Source organism: Rhinatrema bivittatum, chromosome 7, assembly GCF_901001135.1.
Source record: "Rhinatrema bivittatum chromosome 7, aRhiBiv1.1, whole genome shotgun sequence".
In the NCBI taxonomy this organism is placed as follows: domain Eukaryota; kingdom Metazoa; phylum Chordata; class Amphibia; order Gymnophiona; family Rhinatrematidae; genus Rhinatrema; species Rhinatrema bivittatum.
The window spans coordinates 99,140,360-99,158,256 of record NC_042621.1 but is presented as its reverse complement, the minus strand read 5'-3'; the positions used below and the strand labels follow the sequence as shown (position 1 = coordinate 99,158,256).

Below are 17,897 nucleotides of genomic sequence, written 5' to 3'. Positions count from 1 at the left end.
GACACACAGAATTGGTGTAATGGGTTGAGATCTTTTAGTTCCAGTAAGTATTCTAGCTGCTGAGTTCTGAATCATCTGTAAGGATTTTATGACATAGTGCAGGAGTCCTAAATAATCAATGTGATTACAAAGGCTTGAAGAATGGTATGAAAATCTATTAATTCTAATTAGGGTTTGAGCCTATGAAGCATTTGTAGCCTCCAGTATGATTTTTGAACAATATTTTTGACCTGTGGTTTAAATGATAAAGTACTAGTTCCTCCTAGCCTAGAAATCAAATGTTTCATCGACATAGAGGGAAACTGATGCAGAGCATCGAGCGATGGCAAAGAGATATGGACATCGGTCCCAGTCGGTGTATCATGGCAGTATCGCCCTGCTCTTAACAACAGCCATACATACTCGCAGGCAGTCCTGCAGAAAGAGCTGCTCATCCTCAACAGAATCTGGGAGATTATGACAGCCTCCAAGGGCCTGGGTCACAACCATCTCAGGTGACTCAGGAAGATGTGACCTCATTTCAGCATTGGCAGACTTTGAGGAGGAACTGAAGAGAGAGTTTCAGGAGGTGCCGAGCCTACATTTCTCTTATGTTGGTTCATTGACATTGACCTCAGTTCAAACAAATGTCCAATCCGTCCTTGAAGCTCTCAGAGCACCGATGATAATTTAATTGATGAAAGTGCCTGGAGGAGTATCAGTATCAGTGCAATCTGCCCCGTATTGATTTCTTGTGCACTGGGAGAAGAAACTTTCCTGAAGTATCAGGATGCATCAAGGTCTAGAGCTCCCCAGCCAGTTGAAGTCTTGGCTACCAAGTAGGTGTGAACTCATGCTATCTTTCCAGCTCAAAGGTGGGAATTGGAGTCTGAGCATTCAGAGGAGTACAAATATAAATCTGTACCCCTGGTTAACAAGAAGGTGAACTTGATGTAACATGTCCACAAGGCTCCAAGGTTTTGCAAACAACTTCCTCATCAATCTGTTGCTAATGTATCAGCTCTCAAGATAGCCAATGACTCATTCCTTCAGGCCTCCTTCATATTTGACACACTTGGGAAAAAGGTTTATCATAATGCATAGCATCCTACCAGCTCTTCATGTGCCAATATTTGCATAACATTCTGCAGAAGGTTATGGATGTATCCAACTTTCTCCATCAAAAGAAGTTGGATGATCTGATGCCATTAATGAACAATAGGGATGTGCAGCAGGGACGGATTCGTCCCATTCGGTATTTGTCGGGACCCAAATCCATTGCATCCGTTCTCGGGGGACCCCGATCCGTTCATTAGTTACATATGTATTCATTTTCCCCAAAAAAAGAACTGATTAACTAAAAACTCTTATAGAAGGAAATTTTGAGTCAAAAGAATTGGGGGCCTAGGAAAATTGAATGCTTTAGCCCAGAAACTCAGCATTCAATCTTTCTTAGGCCCCCAATTCTTTTGACTCAAAATGTCCTTCTATAAGAGTTTTTAGTTAATCAGTTCTTAAACGCAGTCTTTACTGCCTTATAGTTACTGGCTTGCTATGCACCTATGCACAGTTAATTGTGAACCGACATGATGTGTCCTACGAATGCCGGTATATAAAAATTGTTAAATAAATAAATAAAGCCCTAAATATTGCTTGAGATTGCCCTGACAAACATGGAGCTAGCCTGGCAGTCCACTGAGATATAGGCCAGCCAGCTGTAGTAACCACTCTCATGATCATCCTTCTCCCCCAATTTATAGAGAGAAAAAGGCCCAAAAACACTTGATCCTACTGGAGTTCCCACTGGATCTGAAATCACTTTCATTTTCTTTTGCCATTTGAGTTTCCATAAGAAAATAACATAAGAACATGCCATACTGGATCAGACCAAGGGTCTATCAAGCCCAGTATCCTGTTTCCAACAGTGGCCAATCCAAGTCACAAACAGTGCCTATTCCCTATTGATTAAAAGCAGTTTATAGACCTTTCCAGGAACTTATCCAAACCTTTTTTAAACCCAGCCTCATAAAGTGGCCTGTAGTTTTTATCTGCTTATTGATAACTTGATCAAAGGTTGTTTCTGTTGTTGTAGTACAGACTGCTTAAAGAGTTCTGCATGTTGCTTCTACATTTGCTCAGCATCCATTCCAGGACTTCTTTGGTGTCCATCATCATCTTCTCTTTTAACCTAACCTTCCCCCCCCCCAAAAAAAAAATAAAACCAGGATGTTCCCCACAATGCCCTGCAATTAAATCAAGCTGGGCTTCTTCCCCCCTTTTTAGCAGCCTGCTACCTAAACGCAATATCTATTAATCCTTTTTTTTTTTTAACTCTGTCCCCGTGGGTTACTCATGCTGCCAGTTTATCCTCCAGTAGTTTTACCCCCAATGCCCAAATATCCTTTCCAAGGGTCCTGTATGTTCCTCAGTACTGGTTGGGGTTCTGCATGTGGAATTGCCAACCCCACCGCTACTGCCAAATTGTCACGTGCTGTTATTCTTAGCAGGGTCCTCGCTGCCTTTCTTCTTTATGAATAATTAAGCCCTGCTCAATGCAGCTTATACTTCCACAGGTAAGTTAACCATGCAATATCCAAAGTCAAAAGCTCTTTCTTAATTCTAGCATGATTCAAACTAGACTTCTTATATACAGTTACAACCGTAAGGTTTACTCAACACTGTAGACCATCCTAAATGCTCTAAAGGCTTTCAAGGATCAGTTGGCTTACAGAATTGTCCCAGTCCAGACAGACAATCAGATACATATATTCTACCTAAAGAAGCAGAGAGAAACAGGACTGTACCTCCTGTGTTGAAAAGCTGTCAGAATGTGGAACTGGACAATCTCACAAGGGATGACTCTCAAAGCTACACATCCTAGTGGACAAAGTATGCCAATACCTAGAACCATACAAGTGATCCTTAGACTCAGGGGTTGCAAACCAGACATTCTATGAGTGGAGTACACCCATGGTGGATTTCTTTGTCTCTCCTCTGATCAAGAAGATTCTGCAGTTTTGCTTGAAGGGAGAGTCATAAGAACATGAGAAGTGCCATGCTGGCTCAGACCAAGGTCCATCAAGCCCAGCATTCTGTCTTTGCCAGTGGCCAGTCCAAGTCATAAGTACCCATCGGATCCCCAATAGTTGATCTATTTCTTATATTTTACACTCAAGGATAAGCGCTGGCGTTCTGTCTAACTGGCTAATAACTTGTTATGGATTCTTCCTTCAGAAACTTGTCCAATCCTCTTTTGAACCTTACTATGTTAGTTGCCTTGACCATGTCCTATGGCAATAGACTCCATAGCTTGATTGTGTGCTGGGTGAAAAAATACATCCTATGGTTTGTTTTAAGTTTGACATTTGCTAGTTTCATGGAGTGTGCCCTAGTCATAGTATTCACCCCACTCATCATTTTACAATGGGCCCATTTTCAGCCACTGTCCGGCCAACAAAGTTGACTTTGGCATGATATTCAGTAGCATGGCCTTTCTATTGAATATACCCGACTGCTTAAAGTTAGCCAGAAACGTTTATTTTCTACGGCGCAATCAGAATTAGCCCAGTAACCTATCTGGCTAACTTAATTCTGCCGCGGAATGTCCCTGTGATATCTGGATAAATGTTAGCTGGATAATGAGTTATTCAGCTAAACTTTAGCTGGATACGTGGCAGAAATGTTCAAAAGTCTGCATTTAGCCAGATGACTCACAAGTTGCCATTGAATATGGACCCCAAATGTAAAAATGGCTTGTTGCCAACAGAAACATTTTTGCCAGTTGACACCATTACTGTTTTTCCCCGTTTTTGTTCAGGGCAGCCTTGGGATTTCCACCTGTGAGGACCAAATATCCTGTTTGTTCTCAAAGAAAGTAAAAGTTGCTTACTTGTAACAGACTTTCTCCAAGGGACAGCAGGTTATCAGTCCTCACAGAACCTACCCACTTCCCCTAGGACTTGTGTAACTAAATATTGGTCTGAGGGAAATCCTGTGTGATAGCAGGGATTGCCCACACATGCTCAACAGAGCATACTGAATTCTCTAGAAACTATGAAATCCATCGCACCGACCCGAGCTCTGTCAGATGATGATGCCCAACTATGAGGATGATATCCTGCTGTCCTTGGAGAATACCTGTTACCGATTAGCAACTGCATAATTCACCTGTCTGAAAATTGCCCATCCTCCAAAATGTGTACACCTTTACCTGTATTGAGTGGGAGGCATTCCAGGGGGTGGGGTTAGGGCAGGGAATGCTACAACACGTATGGTTTTGCATTTGGAAGGGAAAAAGTATCTATAGAAAAAAACAGGTGCAAATCTCAGAGTTCATTTCCCTATGCAATTTTCAAAGACAAAGTATGTGTGTACCTACTTCCCTTTGAGAACTGGTGCAAATGTTATTTTAAAAATTGCTTTCTAAATAATTGCATAGTGGTGAGTTGCATTTGTTATGCTCAAAATTGGTCATAGACTGTACTAGTTGTAGAGACTCAGTATATAATGGTACCAAAGACTGCTCATAACTACTTGTTTCGAACTTTAGCATTCTATTATTGATATTAAAAGTTACTAAAAGTTCCATTTTTGGGGACTCAAGAGACTAGCATTACTCAGAGCCAGGAACTGGAACATTCAAAAATCCAACCAACTTGCCACACCACTTTTTGAAGTGGTTAAAACAAGCAAACTGAAAAACATCAGGTACAGCATTCTGAGGAAATAAGACTTCATATTTAGTTCTTATGTATACAGAAAAGAAGAAAAAAGAAAAAAGGGTTCAAAGTTCCTGCTGAAGTCATCAATGATCGTTCCAAGGAAAGAATTAAACCCCAGCCAGTAATTCTTGTTCCACAGCAAGGTAACTATCTGATTCATAGATTTTTACAGTCTCACATGTTTACACACACAGTCCTACTCTAGGCTGTCTTTTACATAAATACATGCATCTCTATGACGTAATAAGGTATAAGATAGGTGGCATGGATCTAGTCCACGTATAATATTAATAGGGTAATCATACAAGAGTTGTGCTTAAACTGGAGTTCTCTAACATAATTATTGAGTATAAAATGAAAAAAATGTGGGACCACGCATCTAGGAAACCTTGTTCTGTGTTTTTTCATTCTCTGTTCTCATTGTGAAATGCTTTTCTGAATAGCCAGGTTTTTAAACTTTTTTTTGAAGATTTTTGGATCACTCTGTAATCTTGTCTCGAGTGGCAATGTAACTCCCCTTGAGCTACCAAGGGAACTGTATGAGCTAGATTAAAAACTTCAACCTCTGCAATTGCTACAGTTTATTTAGGTTAGAGAAAGCACACATGCAAAGCTTTGACCATGCTCTGAATATCTGTCAAGGAAACAGGGGCCACCAACTTACTTTTCTGGTCCTCCAACAACTGAAGCAGGATAAGATCCTTTAAAAATTCTGTGATACTCTCAAGTGATGGAGAGCCAGGCGCAGTATAAAGATTAGAAAAATAGTGTACAAATACACACTCTATATCCTCAGAATCAGAAGTGACCCTTTCCCCTCGTGTCACGAAGAGAAATAATATACGACTTACCCACCCTTTTTTTTTTTGGTAAATTATAATTTTATTGCTTACACAGGAAACAGTATACAATAAAGCAATATAGCAAAAATACAATCCAGCGTAGCATTCATTGTATATTATACTAACAATATAGAAAACCTTATACCCTTCCTCCCCCCTCCCCCAGCAACCAAAACTACCTGAACTGGTGGAGCAAAACAATACCCCTGGCCCTCAGAGCTAAGACGTTTGAGTCTCTTACAAACACATAAAAAAAGCTAACAAGATCCAAGAGAAGTTAAGGTCTCAGACTTCCATGAAATGAACAAGTCCCAAACCCTATGAAACCTAGAAAGTATGTGATGTTTCACAGCAGATAGTTCATATAAGAAGCAAATCTGTTCAAGTCTACTAATAACAGTAGCAATGGAAGGAATGTTATCCAGTTTAACAACAAGAGGCTAGCTCACACCGAGCTGAGATCATGACCTGATGTATCAATAGCCACTTATCCAATAGTATATCTAAAGGTAAGTTCAACAGCACATGTTCAGGAGAGAAGGACAAATGTAGCCCACTGATCCCTTGAGCCAAAACGAAGCAACTCTGGGACAACCCTACCACAAATGAAAGAAAGTGCCCTTTCCCCCCACATCCTTTCCAGCATAAATCAGTCTTACCAGGGTTAGCTTTACTGATGCGTTCAGGTGTAGGATACCACTGCATTAACACTTTATAACTGTTTTCTGATATAAGGACAAAAACTGAACTACGTTTCGTATTGAGAAATATGAGATCCCAATCCTCAGTCGTCAGATTCCGCCCCAGATCCTTTTCCCAAGCCTTAACATAAGTAGCCTGAGAATGTAAATCTCTATTGAGAAACTTATAGATATTAGAAATCATTCCATACCTCTTCTCTACCTTCTTCCCTCTACCTCCTATTTTCTTTTTAGTCTTGCCTCTTCATTGTTCAATGATTCATTATTCCACACTCCTATCTCCTCTCTCTGCCCCCACCCTACACTTTCTCTCCCTTTTATGAAGCAGAGGCAGTCATACCAAGGTAGGCCAGCAGCATGCAAAGGAGTACATTGAGAACAAGCTTGTAGCAGCGACCAGAAGTACTCTTTCATTGTGTATTCTCAGTCTGCTACAGCTCAGGAGTGAGGAGGTCTCACATCAGTACTGAACTTCTCTCTCCTGGCCACAGCCACTCTTTCTCTCCCTGGGGCTGAAGTAGGGTGGAGAGGTCACAGTACAGAGTACTGGTGTATATGGCCTCTTTTTTTGCTCTGTTCTCTGTATGTCAACTAAATAGAACCAACCAGAAATTCTGCGGTCTGAGAGATTTGTAAAAATGTGAGGAAAAGGTGTATGTAGGCTTAAGTAAGCTAAAGATACCAATATGAAAAAGAAGCATAAAGAAGAGGATAAGCAACACAAAAGAGAGACAAAGAAAGGTAAGAGAACACCACAGAGAAGAAAAAGCAAAAAAAATTAAAAGTTTTCCAAGATGCTTCCCCTTAGGCTATAATGCTCATACTTTTTCTCAGCCACGCCATCCCAGACAATTCTCCATTTTGCATTGCTGTCCACCAGTCTGCACTCCTGGTTGTGCTTTTCTTTCTCAGCAAGTCATGTGCCTTCTGCCTGGATCATCCTACCTTAATCCTTGTATCCTTTTAAATTGTAAGTTGATCTGTTCAGTATTAAGAAGTGTAGCGATCTGACAATTTATCCTGCTAAAGTTAGGCACTCTGTTCAATATAACGAATAAAGTCATAGTTAGCCAGATAAATTTATCTGGCTAACTTTAGGACTGCTGTCCGGCACATCCACACTTAGCTGGGTAGCTTATCTGGCTAACTTTGAATTGAGCTAGCTGGATAAGTTATCCAACTAACTTAACTCCATCCCAGAATGCCTCTAACTTAATCTGGCTAAATGTTATGTGGTTAAACAGTTAGCTATAAAAGTCAGAGGCATTCAGAGCCTAGGAATTTGAAAACCCTCGTTTTGTCTGGCTGAGTCCTGAACTTAGCCAGAGAAAGCATCTGATTATTGACCCCTGTTTCTTTGACACTCTCTTTAATTTTATTATTTTTTTAATCTTTGGATACCTCTGACACATTTTGAGCTTTCCCATAGTCTTAGCACTGTTGCCTGAAGCTTTCCTCGTCTCTCCCAACATCTTTAGCAAGCAGGAAAAGCCATAGCTGTGAACTGCTGTTTTCGCATCACATGTTTTTTTCCCTTGGGTCAGCCCCACTGCTTCTTATTTATTTATTTTATTTAAAACCTTTTTTATATTCCACCACCTACAAAATATAGTTCAGGGTGGAGTACGGTATTCACATACATACATAATAAATACAAGCTTATAAAATACGCAAGTCCCACTGCTCCTGTTGCCATTGTTCTAAAGTTGATCTTGGGAACTCCTGCCAGCCCTACTGATCAGTTCATCCTGCTGAACATATCATTTTCAACTCTTTGTAGGTTCTAAAGTCTCAAATTTCATTGAAATCCATTCCCCACTAGTTTCTCTGCTGATACTAGGTCAGATAGGCATTCTTTTGATTTCCTTTGGTAAAGACTGCCTAAAAAGAGGACTCTTACAATCATAACAGAAGTAATGCTGTTATCAAAAACCAGAGAAAAAGACATGCCATAAAATGCAAGATATTATAGTACTTTTAGGTGTAACAATCAGATTTATGTGAATAAGAAGTTATACAGGATTCTTTTGAAAATACACCCAGTTTATTCCCCAGATCTGTTCATATTTGTTTTTTAATGCAAAAGTACACTTTTCAATAACCACAATCTTGTGGGTATTGTTGCATCAAAGGGCTATTGAAGGAGATTTCCACATAATTGCAATCAACAGCCTGGCAGCATATATCAAGTGGTTGAGTAACTGATGACGATGCATTGAGAGGGCTGATTCTCTCCTATATCCTAATAAAAATAAAACGGGAGTGAGGAGAACAGCCCTGTCCAGGACAGCAGAGACCTCTGTCTCTACACTACATGTGAAAGCTTGCACCCACCCTCATGACCACAATACATGCATATATGGGCCTTCTGAATCACATGCAAAATCCACTAGAACAGTGGTTCTCAACCCTGTCCTGGGGACCCCCGCAGCCAGTTGGGTTTTCAGGATATCCACAATGAATATGCATGAGAGAAAATGTGCATGTTATGGAGGCAGTGTATGCAAATTTTCTCTCATGCATATTCATTGTGGATATCCTGAAAACCCGACTAGCTGGGGGGGTCCCCAGGACAGGGTTGAGAACCACTGCACTAGAAGGTCATATGATTGCAAACCGAAGAGGTTTGCTGTCTGCTATGAGGCAAAAGCCCCAGGGCCCTTTTTTATGCTCCACACAAAAACTGCTTAAATTACCATCTACATCACGGTATCTATCTCCAGTTCTTGAGGGCTACAAACTTGTCTGGTTTTCAGGATATCCTTCTTATATAGGTAAGAGATAGATTTGCATGCAATTGAGGCATTGTGCATGCAACTTTATTCCATGCATATTCATTAGGGTTATTCTGAAAACCTGATTGAGTGGACTTAAGATTAATTATGATGGGTTTCACCTGAGTGCAGTTGCCATTACCACTATTATGTGGAAAAAATATCACTTTCTCTACAGTATTTAGTTATAAGACTCATGCGGGACCTATCTTATTTTGAAGCCTTCCATCAAGAAATTGTTAAGAGTTCATATTGCTGATATTTCTGTTATCAGCGATGAAATGCAAGACAAAGACTGATCCTGTCATTTTATGTTGTGGGTTTTTCCTATCTGCTTTCTTCCATTTCCTGGATGTTGAAGATTAGGTGATTATGGCACCTGTGACCTTTTCCTGGCAGAATCCTGCAAGGGTTTGCAGTCTGCAACACCCAGTTTTCTCTGGTGGTACCACATCCAGGTACTAGCCAGACTTAACTCCCCTGAGCTTTAGCTTTCAGGATTTAAAGAGTTTGTGCTTTCTCAGGTCCGTGTTGCTGGAGGCTTTTGACAATTGTTTCAAAGCAGCAAGGCAGATCAGAGCAATTCTAGTTTCTTTGTGGAGACTGAATTTGGTATTAAACACTGAGATAGTGTCTTCTTGTGAGCCTTCTTATTATTACATTTAACTTCTTAGTAGTTGTTCATTCAGCAAGAAGAGTCAGGAAACTTTATCAGCCAGCCATTCACTCAGTTTTTCAAAATAAAGTTCTTTTTGAGGACTATGTCTTAATTCCTTCCAAAGTAACATTCTAATTTCCATGTTAAGCGAGATATTGTTTTGTCTACTTTGTGTCCGGTTCCCCAGAATAAGAAGGAGAGTTACATTCTTTAGACATTAAAAGGTGAATTTTCAAAAGTTGCATGCATAAAAAATAGCATTTACATAAGTAAAATAGCATATACACCAGTATATGCTATTTTAGAAACTTCAATATACACACATAAATCAGAGTCCATGTGTAAAAAAAAAGGGGGCATGCCAGGGCGTTCCAGGGAGGGGCCAACATTTACATAAGTTTCTATTTTATAAGCAACTTATGCATCTAAATTTGGCACCTTACTTGCAAATGTTTAAAACTGCTCAGTGTCTGGAGTAAGTGATCATTAACATCTTAAAAATGAAAAAATGACAGGGTGAGGGGTCTGGGTGAAATGGGGGGACTTGAGGCTGAAGAGCCAGGAGGGTCTTCATGAGCTGCAGTGGACTGGGCGAACTGGTAATTTCATTGCCATGTACATGTTAGAAAATCCCCCAACTTATGCATGTAAAAGCTGACTTAATGAGGGGTATATGCATCTAAATAATGCATGTAAAATCTACTCACATATCCCTTTAAAATTTGAAGTAAAAATGCGCGGGTCTATCATTTGCGCACTTTTATCTGGCTATATTCTGACTTATCCTGCTAAATAGTGCCTTTGCCACTACATAGATGGACAAATTCACTTATTCGTATCGACATGCAAGTGAGAATTCTCTAGAATGTTTAATCATGCAGGCACTTACATGAGTATGTTTTACAAATGCACCAACTGCGCGTAAATATGCTCCTAATTTTAAGACGTTACTGAAGCACAGCTAGCCGCACATGTGTCTTCAGTAGGACCATGTCGGCTTTTACTCGCATATGTCAGTGGATTTTAAAACATGTTTGCGCGAGGCACGTTCCCAGTTCTCCAGTTAGTCCACCAGTTTGTGCAGTTAATAGCAAGGTCTCTCAGAACCCTCTGGTTCTTCATCCTGCACGCTGCCCGGTTCCCTCATCCTATCCTATAAGTCCTAAAACTTGAGATCTGCTTACTTGCTCCTTCTCAGGAGCAGCAGTAAAGATAGGCAGATATCTAGTGAACGCGCACTGCGGGTTCTGTTTTTCAAAATCAGACTTACGCCTGTAAGCCTTGGCTCCCATGCCCTGCCCCTTTTCCACCCCCTTGTTCCTCACGCGCGCACGGGTAACTGCACGCGTATTTGGCGGCTTGCATGTATGTAGGCATTTTTGAGTAAGCAATGCTTTTAAAATCAACCTGTAAATGTGTAAAAGTATGTGTGTAATTTTACATACGTATTGGTCGCCGATTTTCAAACTGGCCAATTATATGAGTAAGGCACTACCTTACCTGCAGACGTCTTTTTGAAAACTACCCTCTTGGTCTTTTTTGCACAGAAATGGCCTTTTACAAAATTGCCTGCCTGATATGTAGGTAAACTTATACGCATGGATCATATTCACGTATAAATTTACCGAGACCGTGTGGAGGAATTCCCAGAGCGAGGCTGAGCAGAGGTTTGCGATTATATGCATACTTTTGCAGTTTTAAATGTATATGTGTAAAATTTCCCAATAAACATTCTGTGCACAATTTAGCAGGTGTAATTGTGTGTAGGTAGTTTCACTGGGATAATTTTCAAAAAAGAAAGTATGCATGCACGCTCCGTTTGAAAATTGCTGTAACTTAGACGAGTATTTGCCTTCAATTTATGCAGACTGTTATACAATGACCTTCTAAAAAAGCTTTAAAATGTTATTTTGTGTGAAGGATTTTAGAAATTTTGATCAGTTGTTTGTTGTATACATATCACATTGAAGGTAAAATAAAACCAGCAACAAAATCCTCCATTTCCAAGTAATTAGATCAACAACTTCAGATGCATATAAAGCATCAAGCAAATTACCTTATTTCTTTATCAAGGTTCATTCTACATCAGCTTCTACATCCATGGCTGAGGAAGCTGTACCTTTAGCTCAAGAGATTTGTGAAGCTATAGCTTGGAAGTCTGTCATCTTCACAAACCTTTACAGAATTGACAAGTGGGTGATAGTAGTTGCAACCTTCAGAAGACAAACACTTCAAGCATTACACTCATCACAACGGTCTGCATGGGAAGCACAATTATCTGAAACTTGCCAATGTGAGTTCTCGGTAGTTGCCCTGGTTCTTTGGAACAGTTTGCTTTATGAGATGAGATCTTTACAATGCACTAAAACATGAAAAAGTAGGTTTTAAAAGCGTTGCTGCACGAAAATGGTCACATACGCGCGCACGCGCGCAAACACGTGAATTTTAAGAAGCCGGGAAGTACGCTCATTCACACCTGTGCGCGTGTCAAGAAAAAGGAGGCGGAAAAGGGGCAGGGCATGGGTGTTCTGGGGTGGGGCCGAGACTTACGTGTGTAACCCCGAATTTTGCAAGGCTGAACATGGCAACGTGCCCCGCGTAACCTGCATAACTTTACTGCTGGTCCTGAAGAGAAGCAAGTCTGGAGATTTTGAGTTTTAAGAGCAGCAGAGGAGGGAGAGAGAGAGAGAGAACGCCTCTGTTAGAGAGACAATATGACACTTTATATATCTCCCACTGTAAGAGGGGCACTTTCAACTCAGGGTGGGCTTTGGGGGGAGGGGGAGGCGGTGTTACATTGGTCTGCCTAGGGCACAGTGGTCTATAGATATATAGAGTGTCATATTGTCTCTCTTACAGAGGCTTGCTCTCTCTTCCCCCCACCCATACAGTCACTTGTGCGAGCATGTTATTAAAATATGCACAGCAAGGCTATTTTAAATGACATGCACGTAAGATATAAAATTAAGTGTATCTCTGCTCGTGTGCCAGTATGTGTGTTTATGGGCACATGCGCATGCCTTTTAAAATTAGCCAGAAAGAGGGTAATTCCCAAAGGAAGTACATGTGTAAAAGTAACACATTACTATAGCAATTTTCAAAAGCCCACTTACACAGGTAAAGGTCAATCCAGTTTTATTGGAGTAAATGTTTTTTAAAATCAGGCCCTTAGAAAACTGTTGAAAACATTTCTTTTTGCACAAGCTTATTCAGAGAAATTTTGTGGGGGCTTTTTTCTCTTTTTAAGATCAGAGATATTTAATGCTGCCCGTCGCACAATTTTAAATTGTTTTTAATTTGATCTGATTTTTCTGTGTATATTGGTTGTAAGCCACCTAGGACGTATATATAGGCGGCATATAAAGTAAGTATGTAAGTAAGCAGTAATTATCTCCCAAGAAGGTCCTGTTTTAACAAATCTAAGGGTGCAGACTGCTGGAGAGTGACTGACAGGAAAATACTTTCCTACCAATTCTTTTCATATTTGCTCTTGCATCAGTCTACACCAGTGCCACCATATTTATAAGTTTGTTTATAGCTCTACAGTTCTTCCTAATCATACTAGTCAGTGCTTTCTGTTATGGCATTAGTAGTTTGGATGACTTTATTTTTTCTTCTGAGATTTTTCCATTAAGTCTCACTGCTGTTGAAGTCTTCATGATTGAAAAGAATGTGAGGACTAAGGTGGGCATCACAAACAGAAGGCATTCAAGCTCACTTGCAAGAGTTGTTTCCATTAGTCCTCTAGTCCCTAGGTAGAGCAGCCTCCCCCAGGATGTAGACTGATTTGAGAACTAGCCTTCTTCTTCCCCAGGCTATAATACACTGTGCTTGTAGGATATTGTAGGATATAATACACTGTGCTTGCAGGATATTGTAGGATATGACATTCAGAGCAGACTCTCTTCCACAAGGAATTACAAACTGTGATGCTTCATCTCGGAAAATATCTCTTAGATACAGTCTTGCAAAATAGAACACACACACTCCTCCCCCCACTCACGCTCAGCCCATTCAGTATAGTGTAGGCACTTCAGCCTTCTGGCATATAACAGATATTGAATGTATGTTGCTGTTAGAACAGATTTATGCTATAACTAATGTTTATTTTTCATTCATCTAGAGCTCCCTCCACCTCCATCTCAGAGCCTGCTACTTCCCATCCCGGCATTCCCATTGAGGGCTGCTGAGCCTGCATCAGTGCCTATTAGTGCCAGCCCCATCCGTGCAGCTGGACCTCCTGCAGACTATCACTCGGAATCTGCTGAATCCATGGATGAGATTCCTATTGCCCAGACACGTCTCGGGAGTGCCGCGGTCACTGATTATTGGCAGCCCACCCATCACACTTCCAACAACAGCTTGGTGAGCTCACGCCAAAACCTCCTCCTGAGCAAGCAGACCCAGAACAATTGGTCAGAGCCTCCAGTATCTCCTAAGCCAAGTATCAGAAGGAAAAGTTTTCACAGGTCCTCCAACATTAACCAAAAGTTTGAGCTTGTCTCAAAAGTTCCCACTGTGTTTGTAAGCCACAGCAGCGGAGAGCCCACCATCCCAAAGGTGAGACCAAGTCCCAGACAACTGGTTGGAAACTCTGGGCAGCATAAAAAGAAGTGGAGTGGTAAAGGACAGCAAGGGGATCAGGTTTTCTCTGTGGCCAATGCTGAACTCTTGGATTTAAGGAATAAAACTACAGCAGCATAGGTATTCTATTCATAGAGGAGAAGCTGAGAATTTTTGTAAAATGGCATTAATGACTTTTCTTCTGAGCTTAGGTGCATTTCACTGCAAAAAAAATGGCATTCTCTTTCCCTGCAGTGCTCAGAGTTTTCACTGAGAGATAGCATTGTTAGAAATGCTCATAATGTCACAAAGCCTCTCTGCAGATCTCAGAAATATATCAGTTCATGGCATTTCTTGCAGAGCTAAGAGTAGTATCATCAGAAGGTAGCATTTCCTGCAGGGCTCTGAAGAATGTCTCTAAGGATAGCCCGGAGGCTCAATGGTAAGCACTGACATGCAAAGGACCTGGGACAGGCTTCTGCTCCCCAGATTGCCCAGGGGTGAGACCACCTTGAGGCCTTGGATGGGAAGATCCTTTTGTAATAGCAACACTAGTTTGCCAGATACAGAGCTCAAGAGTTACAGGACTCTGCAGGAAAGGAACTCTGCTGCTTGGGCCCTCGCAAAGGATTGTCACTGCAGTGTCTATGTTAAATAAGTTGGGAGGGTGATATGAAATATGGGGTAGAAACTCCAAGTGGTGGTGAGTAAAGGCTGATTCTGATTAAATTGGAAGCTTAAAGAAACAAGGAAAACTGCTGGGCCCAAAAAAGCAACATTTTTTTTCCTTAAATCTGTCTAGTACATGACATTTCCATCTTCTTTGTTAGGCTCAAAGGGGAAGCAACCAGAAGATGACATACTTTACTGAAATCAATGAACTGTTTTTTTGGAAATAAAAATTGGGATAATTAATCTTGATTTTTCTAAAGCTTTTGATACGCAACTTATAGAAGTCTTCACATCCTTGTGCATATTTTACATTCTGCTGTGTAAAAAGAACACAAATCAGAAGGCATTAAGTAGAGTTTATTTCCCTAATCAATATAATGTGCTATATTTTCATCATGAAAGAACTATTGTGGACATTTAAGGAACGTAATTGAGTCCCTTTATAAATGATAGGTATTGGTGTGGATGTGGAGGTCTAGGATCCCTTTATCATTTGTGCTGGGGTTGCCCAGAGAGCCACAAGCTTTGAGGCTTGAAAAAGGGTTTGATTTTTGAGGTTACTGGTTTCTCCGTTCAGTGTAACCCAAACTTTTACCTGCTAGGTTTGCCTATGCCTAATGTGAGTGGCATTTTTCAGACTTTAATTTTGCAAATAATCAGTGCTGCCCGGTGCAAATTGGCATTTTGGTAGGAGAGAACTTCTGTACCTCCTTTGACTTTGGTGTGCTCTCATTTAGAAAGAGTTTATTATATGGGGAAACTTACAGCCCATAAGCATGACGCTCTTTCGAAATTTGCAGAAATGTTGAACCTTTATGTGCAGTGGTTGAATAGATAAGGCTCCCAGGGATATTATCTACAATTGGCATTTTCCTTATTTTTGCTGTTTTCATTTATTGTGATTGTTACTGAGGGATAGCTCCGGGGGGGGGGGGGGCAGGGGAGGATTATTGCTGAATGTGAATCTATGCTGTTGGCTATTTTATATTTCACTCTGCTTATTTTGTTAATTCTGATGGCACATTTATTTTGTAAAGAATGTGTTTCTTGTTATTGTTATTCTGCTTTCTAATAAAATTTGCATTAAAAAAGAAAAGTAATTGAGAATAAAAAAAGTCTTGCATAATTCTTCACACCTCCTTTTGCAGTAATAACAATCATAAGTCATTTAGGATAAGTGTCTACCAAGTTTATATCACAGGATGGTGCAGCTTTTGCCCATCATCTTGGCAGAGAAGCTCAAGCTCTTTCAAGTTGGCTGGGGACCAACCAAAGCCCAGATCTGCAGTCCTCAGATCTGGGCTTTGACTCAAGGATATTCATTTTCTTTTTGCTGTGCAATTCCAACATTGCTTTTGCTTTGTGCTTAGATCATTGTCATACTGAAAGGTGAATCTTCTCCCCACTACCAGGTCTATGAGACTGGAACAGATTTTCTTCAGGATCTTCCTGTACTCTGCACCATCCATCTTTTCCTCAGTCTTCACAAGCCTACAAAGTGCTGCTACTGTCATGCTTTGCTGTAGGGGTGGTGTTAGCAGGGTGATGTGCTGCATTAGTTTTATGCCACATCTAGACACTTAGCATTGAGAACAAAAGATTCCACTTTGGTCTCATCAGACCATAATACCTTCTCCCACATGCGTGCAATGTCCCCTAGGTGTTTCTTTGCAAACACTATGCAGCACATCATATGACTTTTCTTCAGCAATCTCTTCTTTCTTGCCAGCCTTTCATCCAGGCCATTTTGGGGGAACAGTCAATATTAGCCAAAGACTTCTATAGTTCTTTTAAGTAATTTTAGGCCTCAAAGTAACCATCCTCAGCAGTTTTTTTTAACACATGGCTACTGACTTTGGAGGAACAAACTGATTGCGGTAGTGTTTTAGTGGAGCCAAACTTCTTCTACTTTACAATGATGGACCTGACAGCACCCCAAGGGATAGCCAGATACATTTGAAATTTTCTTATAGCCTTCCCACAATCTATACTTTTGAATAACGTTATCTCAGCGTTCTCCATCGATAAGCAGGGTGAATTAGCCATGACATTTGAGTGACATCATCAGACGGTGTCAAATGGACCCATCTCACTGAGCGCAATAAAACTTTACTGAGCATGCGTGGTGCCTCATGAGCTTCTCAGTCTGATTTTGTCTGAGCTTACATATATGATGCTACCTTAAAAAAAATGTTTCTATATATATTCTTATTTGCCTCTTTGCAGTTTGTTTTTACAATCACTTGTTGCCTTGGCAGCCCCTCAACAGAACTTTTAAGTGCCACCAAAAAAAAGTGTCTTTTTTGCATTATGTTGAGATATCCAGAGAGGGGCTCAAAATAAATCCAGTGATAAGCAGCTTGAAGTCCTGTGTCTGTAGGTGTGCTATATGTTGATCACAGATGCCCTTGAGATCTGTTACAAATGTTTGGGTCCTGACCATGACGTGAAAAACTCCTATAACTGTGGACGGATGACTCCCAGGGCCCAGCAGTCGCAGGCATGGAAGTTGCAGGAACTCAAGGGAAGCATTCCTATGAGTACAGTAGTAGGAGCCATTCATCTTCCCAGAGTGGGGCTTCCTCCAGCTCATACTATACAGAGTTAAGTAAAGGCTCTTCGTATTGCTGCTCTGCAGAAATAGCGCCTCTTGTGGCATTGGGTCTGGATCTGCTTACGCATGGGGTTGAGAAAAGCTCGGATGCACTTGGCGCTAGAAGAGGCACAGATGGTGCCTAAGTGGGGCTCATCCCAGAAGGAGAAATCACATGGCCCCCTGACTGTGGGTGCTTTGTCAGCACTGACATCTGTTGGGGGCATGCTAGCACAAGTCTCTTCATCCTTCATGGCACATAAGATCCCCATGGCACCAGATCATTTTTTCTTACAGGATCTCAATGCATTTACAGCCCTGTCTGTAGTCTTAGCATGGAGCGTGCACTCTATAATGTCATCAGTTTGGAGACTTGAAGCACCAATTCCATCCA

General features: G+C 40.9%; 1 protein-coding gene across 5 annotated transcripts in view; it reads left to right on the top strand.

Annotated features, from left to right (window-relative positions):
• Positions 1 to 16,038, top strand: part of LOC115095299 (probable palmitoyltransferase ZDHHC1) — a 172,517-nt gene extending 156,479 nt beyond the window's left edge. For all 5 annotated transcript variants that reach the window (XM_029608796.1, XM_029608795.1, XM_029608799.1 and 2 more), the window contains 2 exons: positions 4,738 to 4,843; positions 13,799 to 16,038. In XM_029608796.1, coding sequence (XP_029464656.1) covers positions 4,738 to 4,843; positions 13,799 to 14,379 — 687 coding nt within the window. In that variant the 3' untranslated portion in view covers positions 14,380 to 16,038. The remainder of the gene's footprint in view (positions 1 to 4,737; positions 4,844 to 13,798) is intronic.
• Positions 16,039 to 17,897: the final 1,859 nt, after the last annotated feature.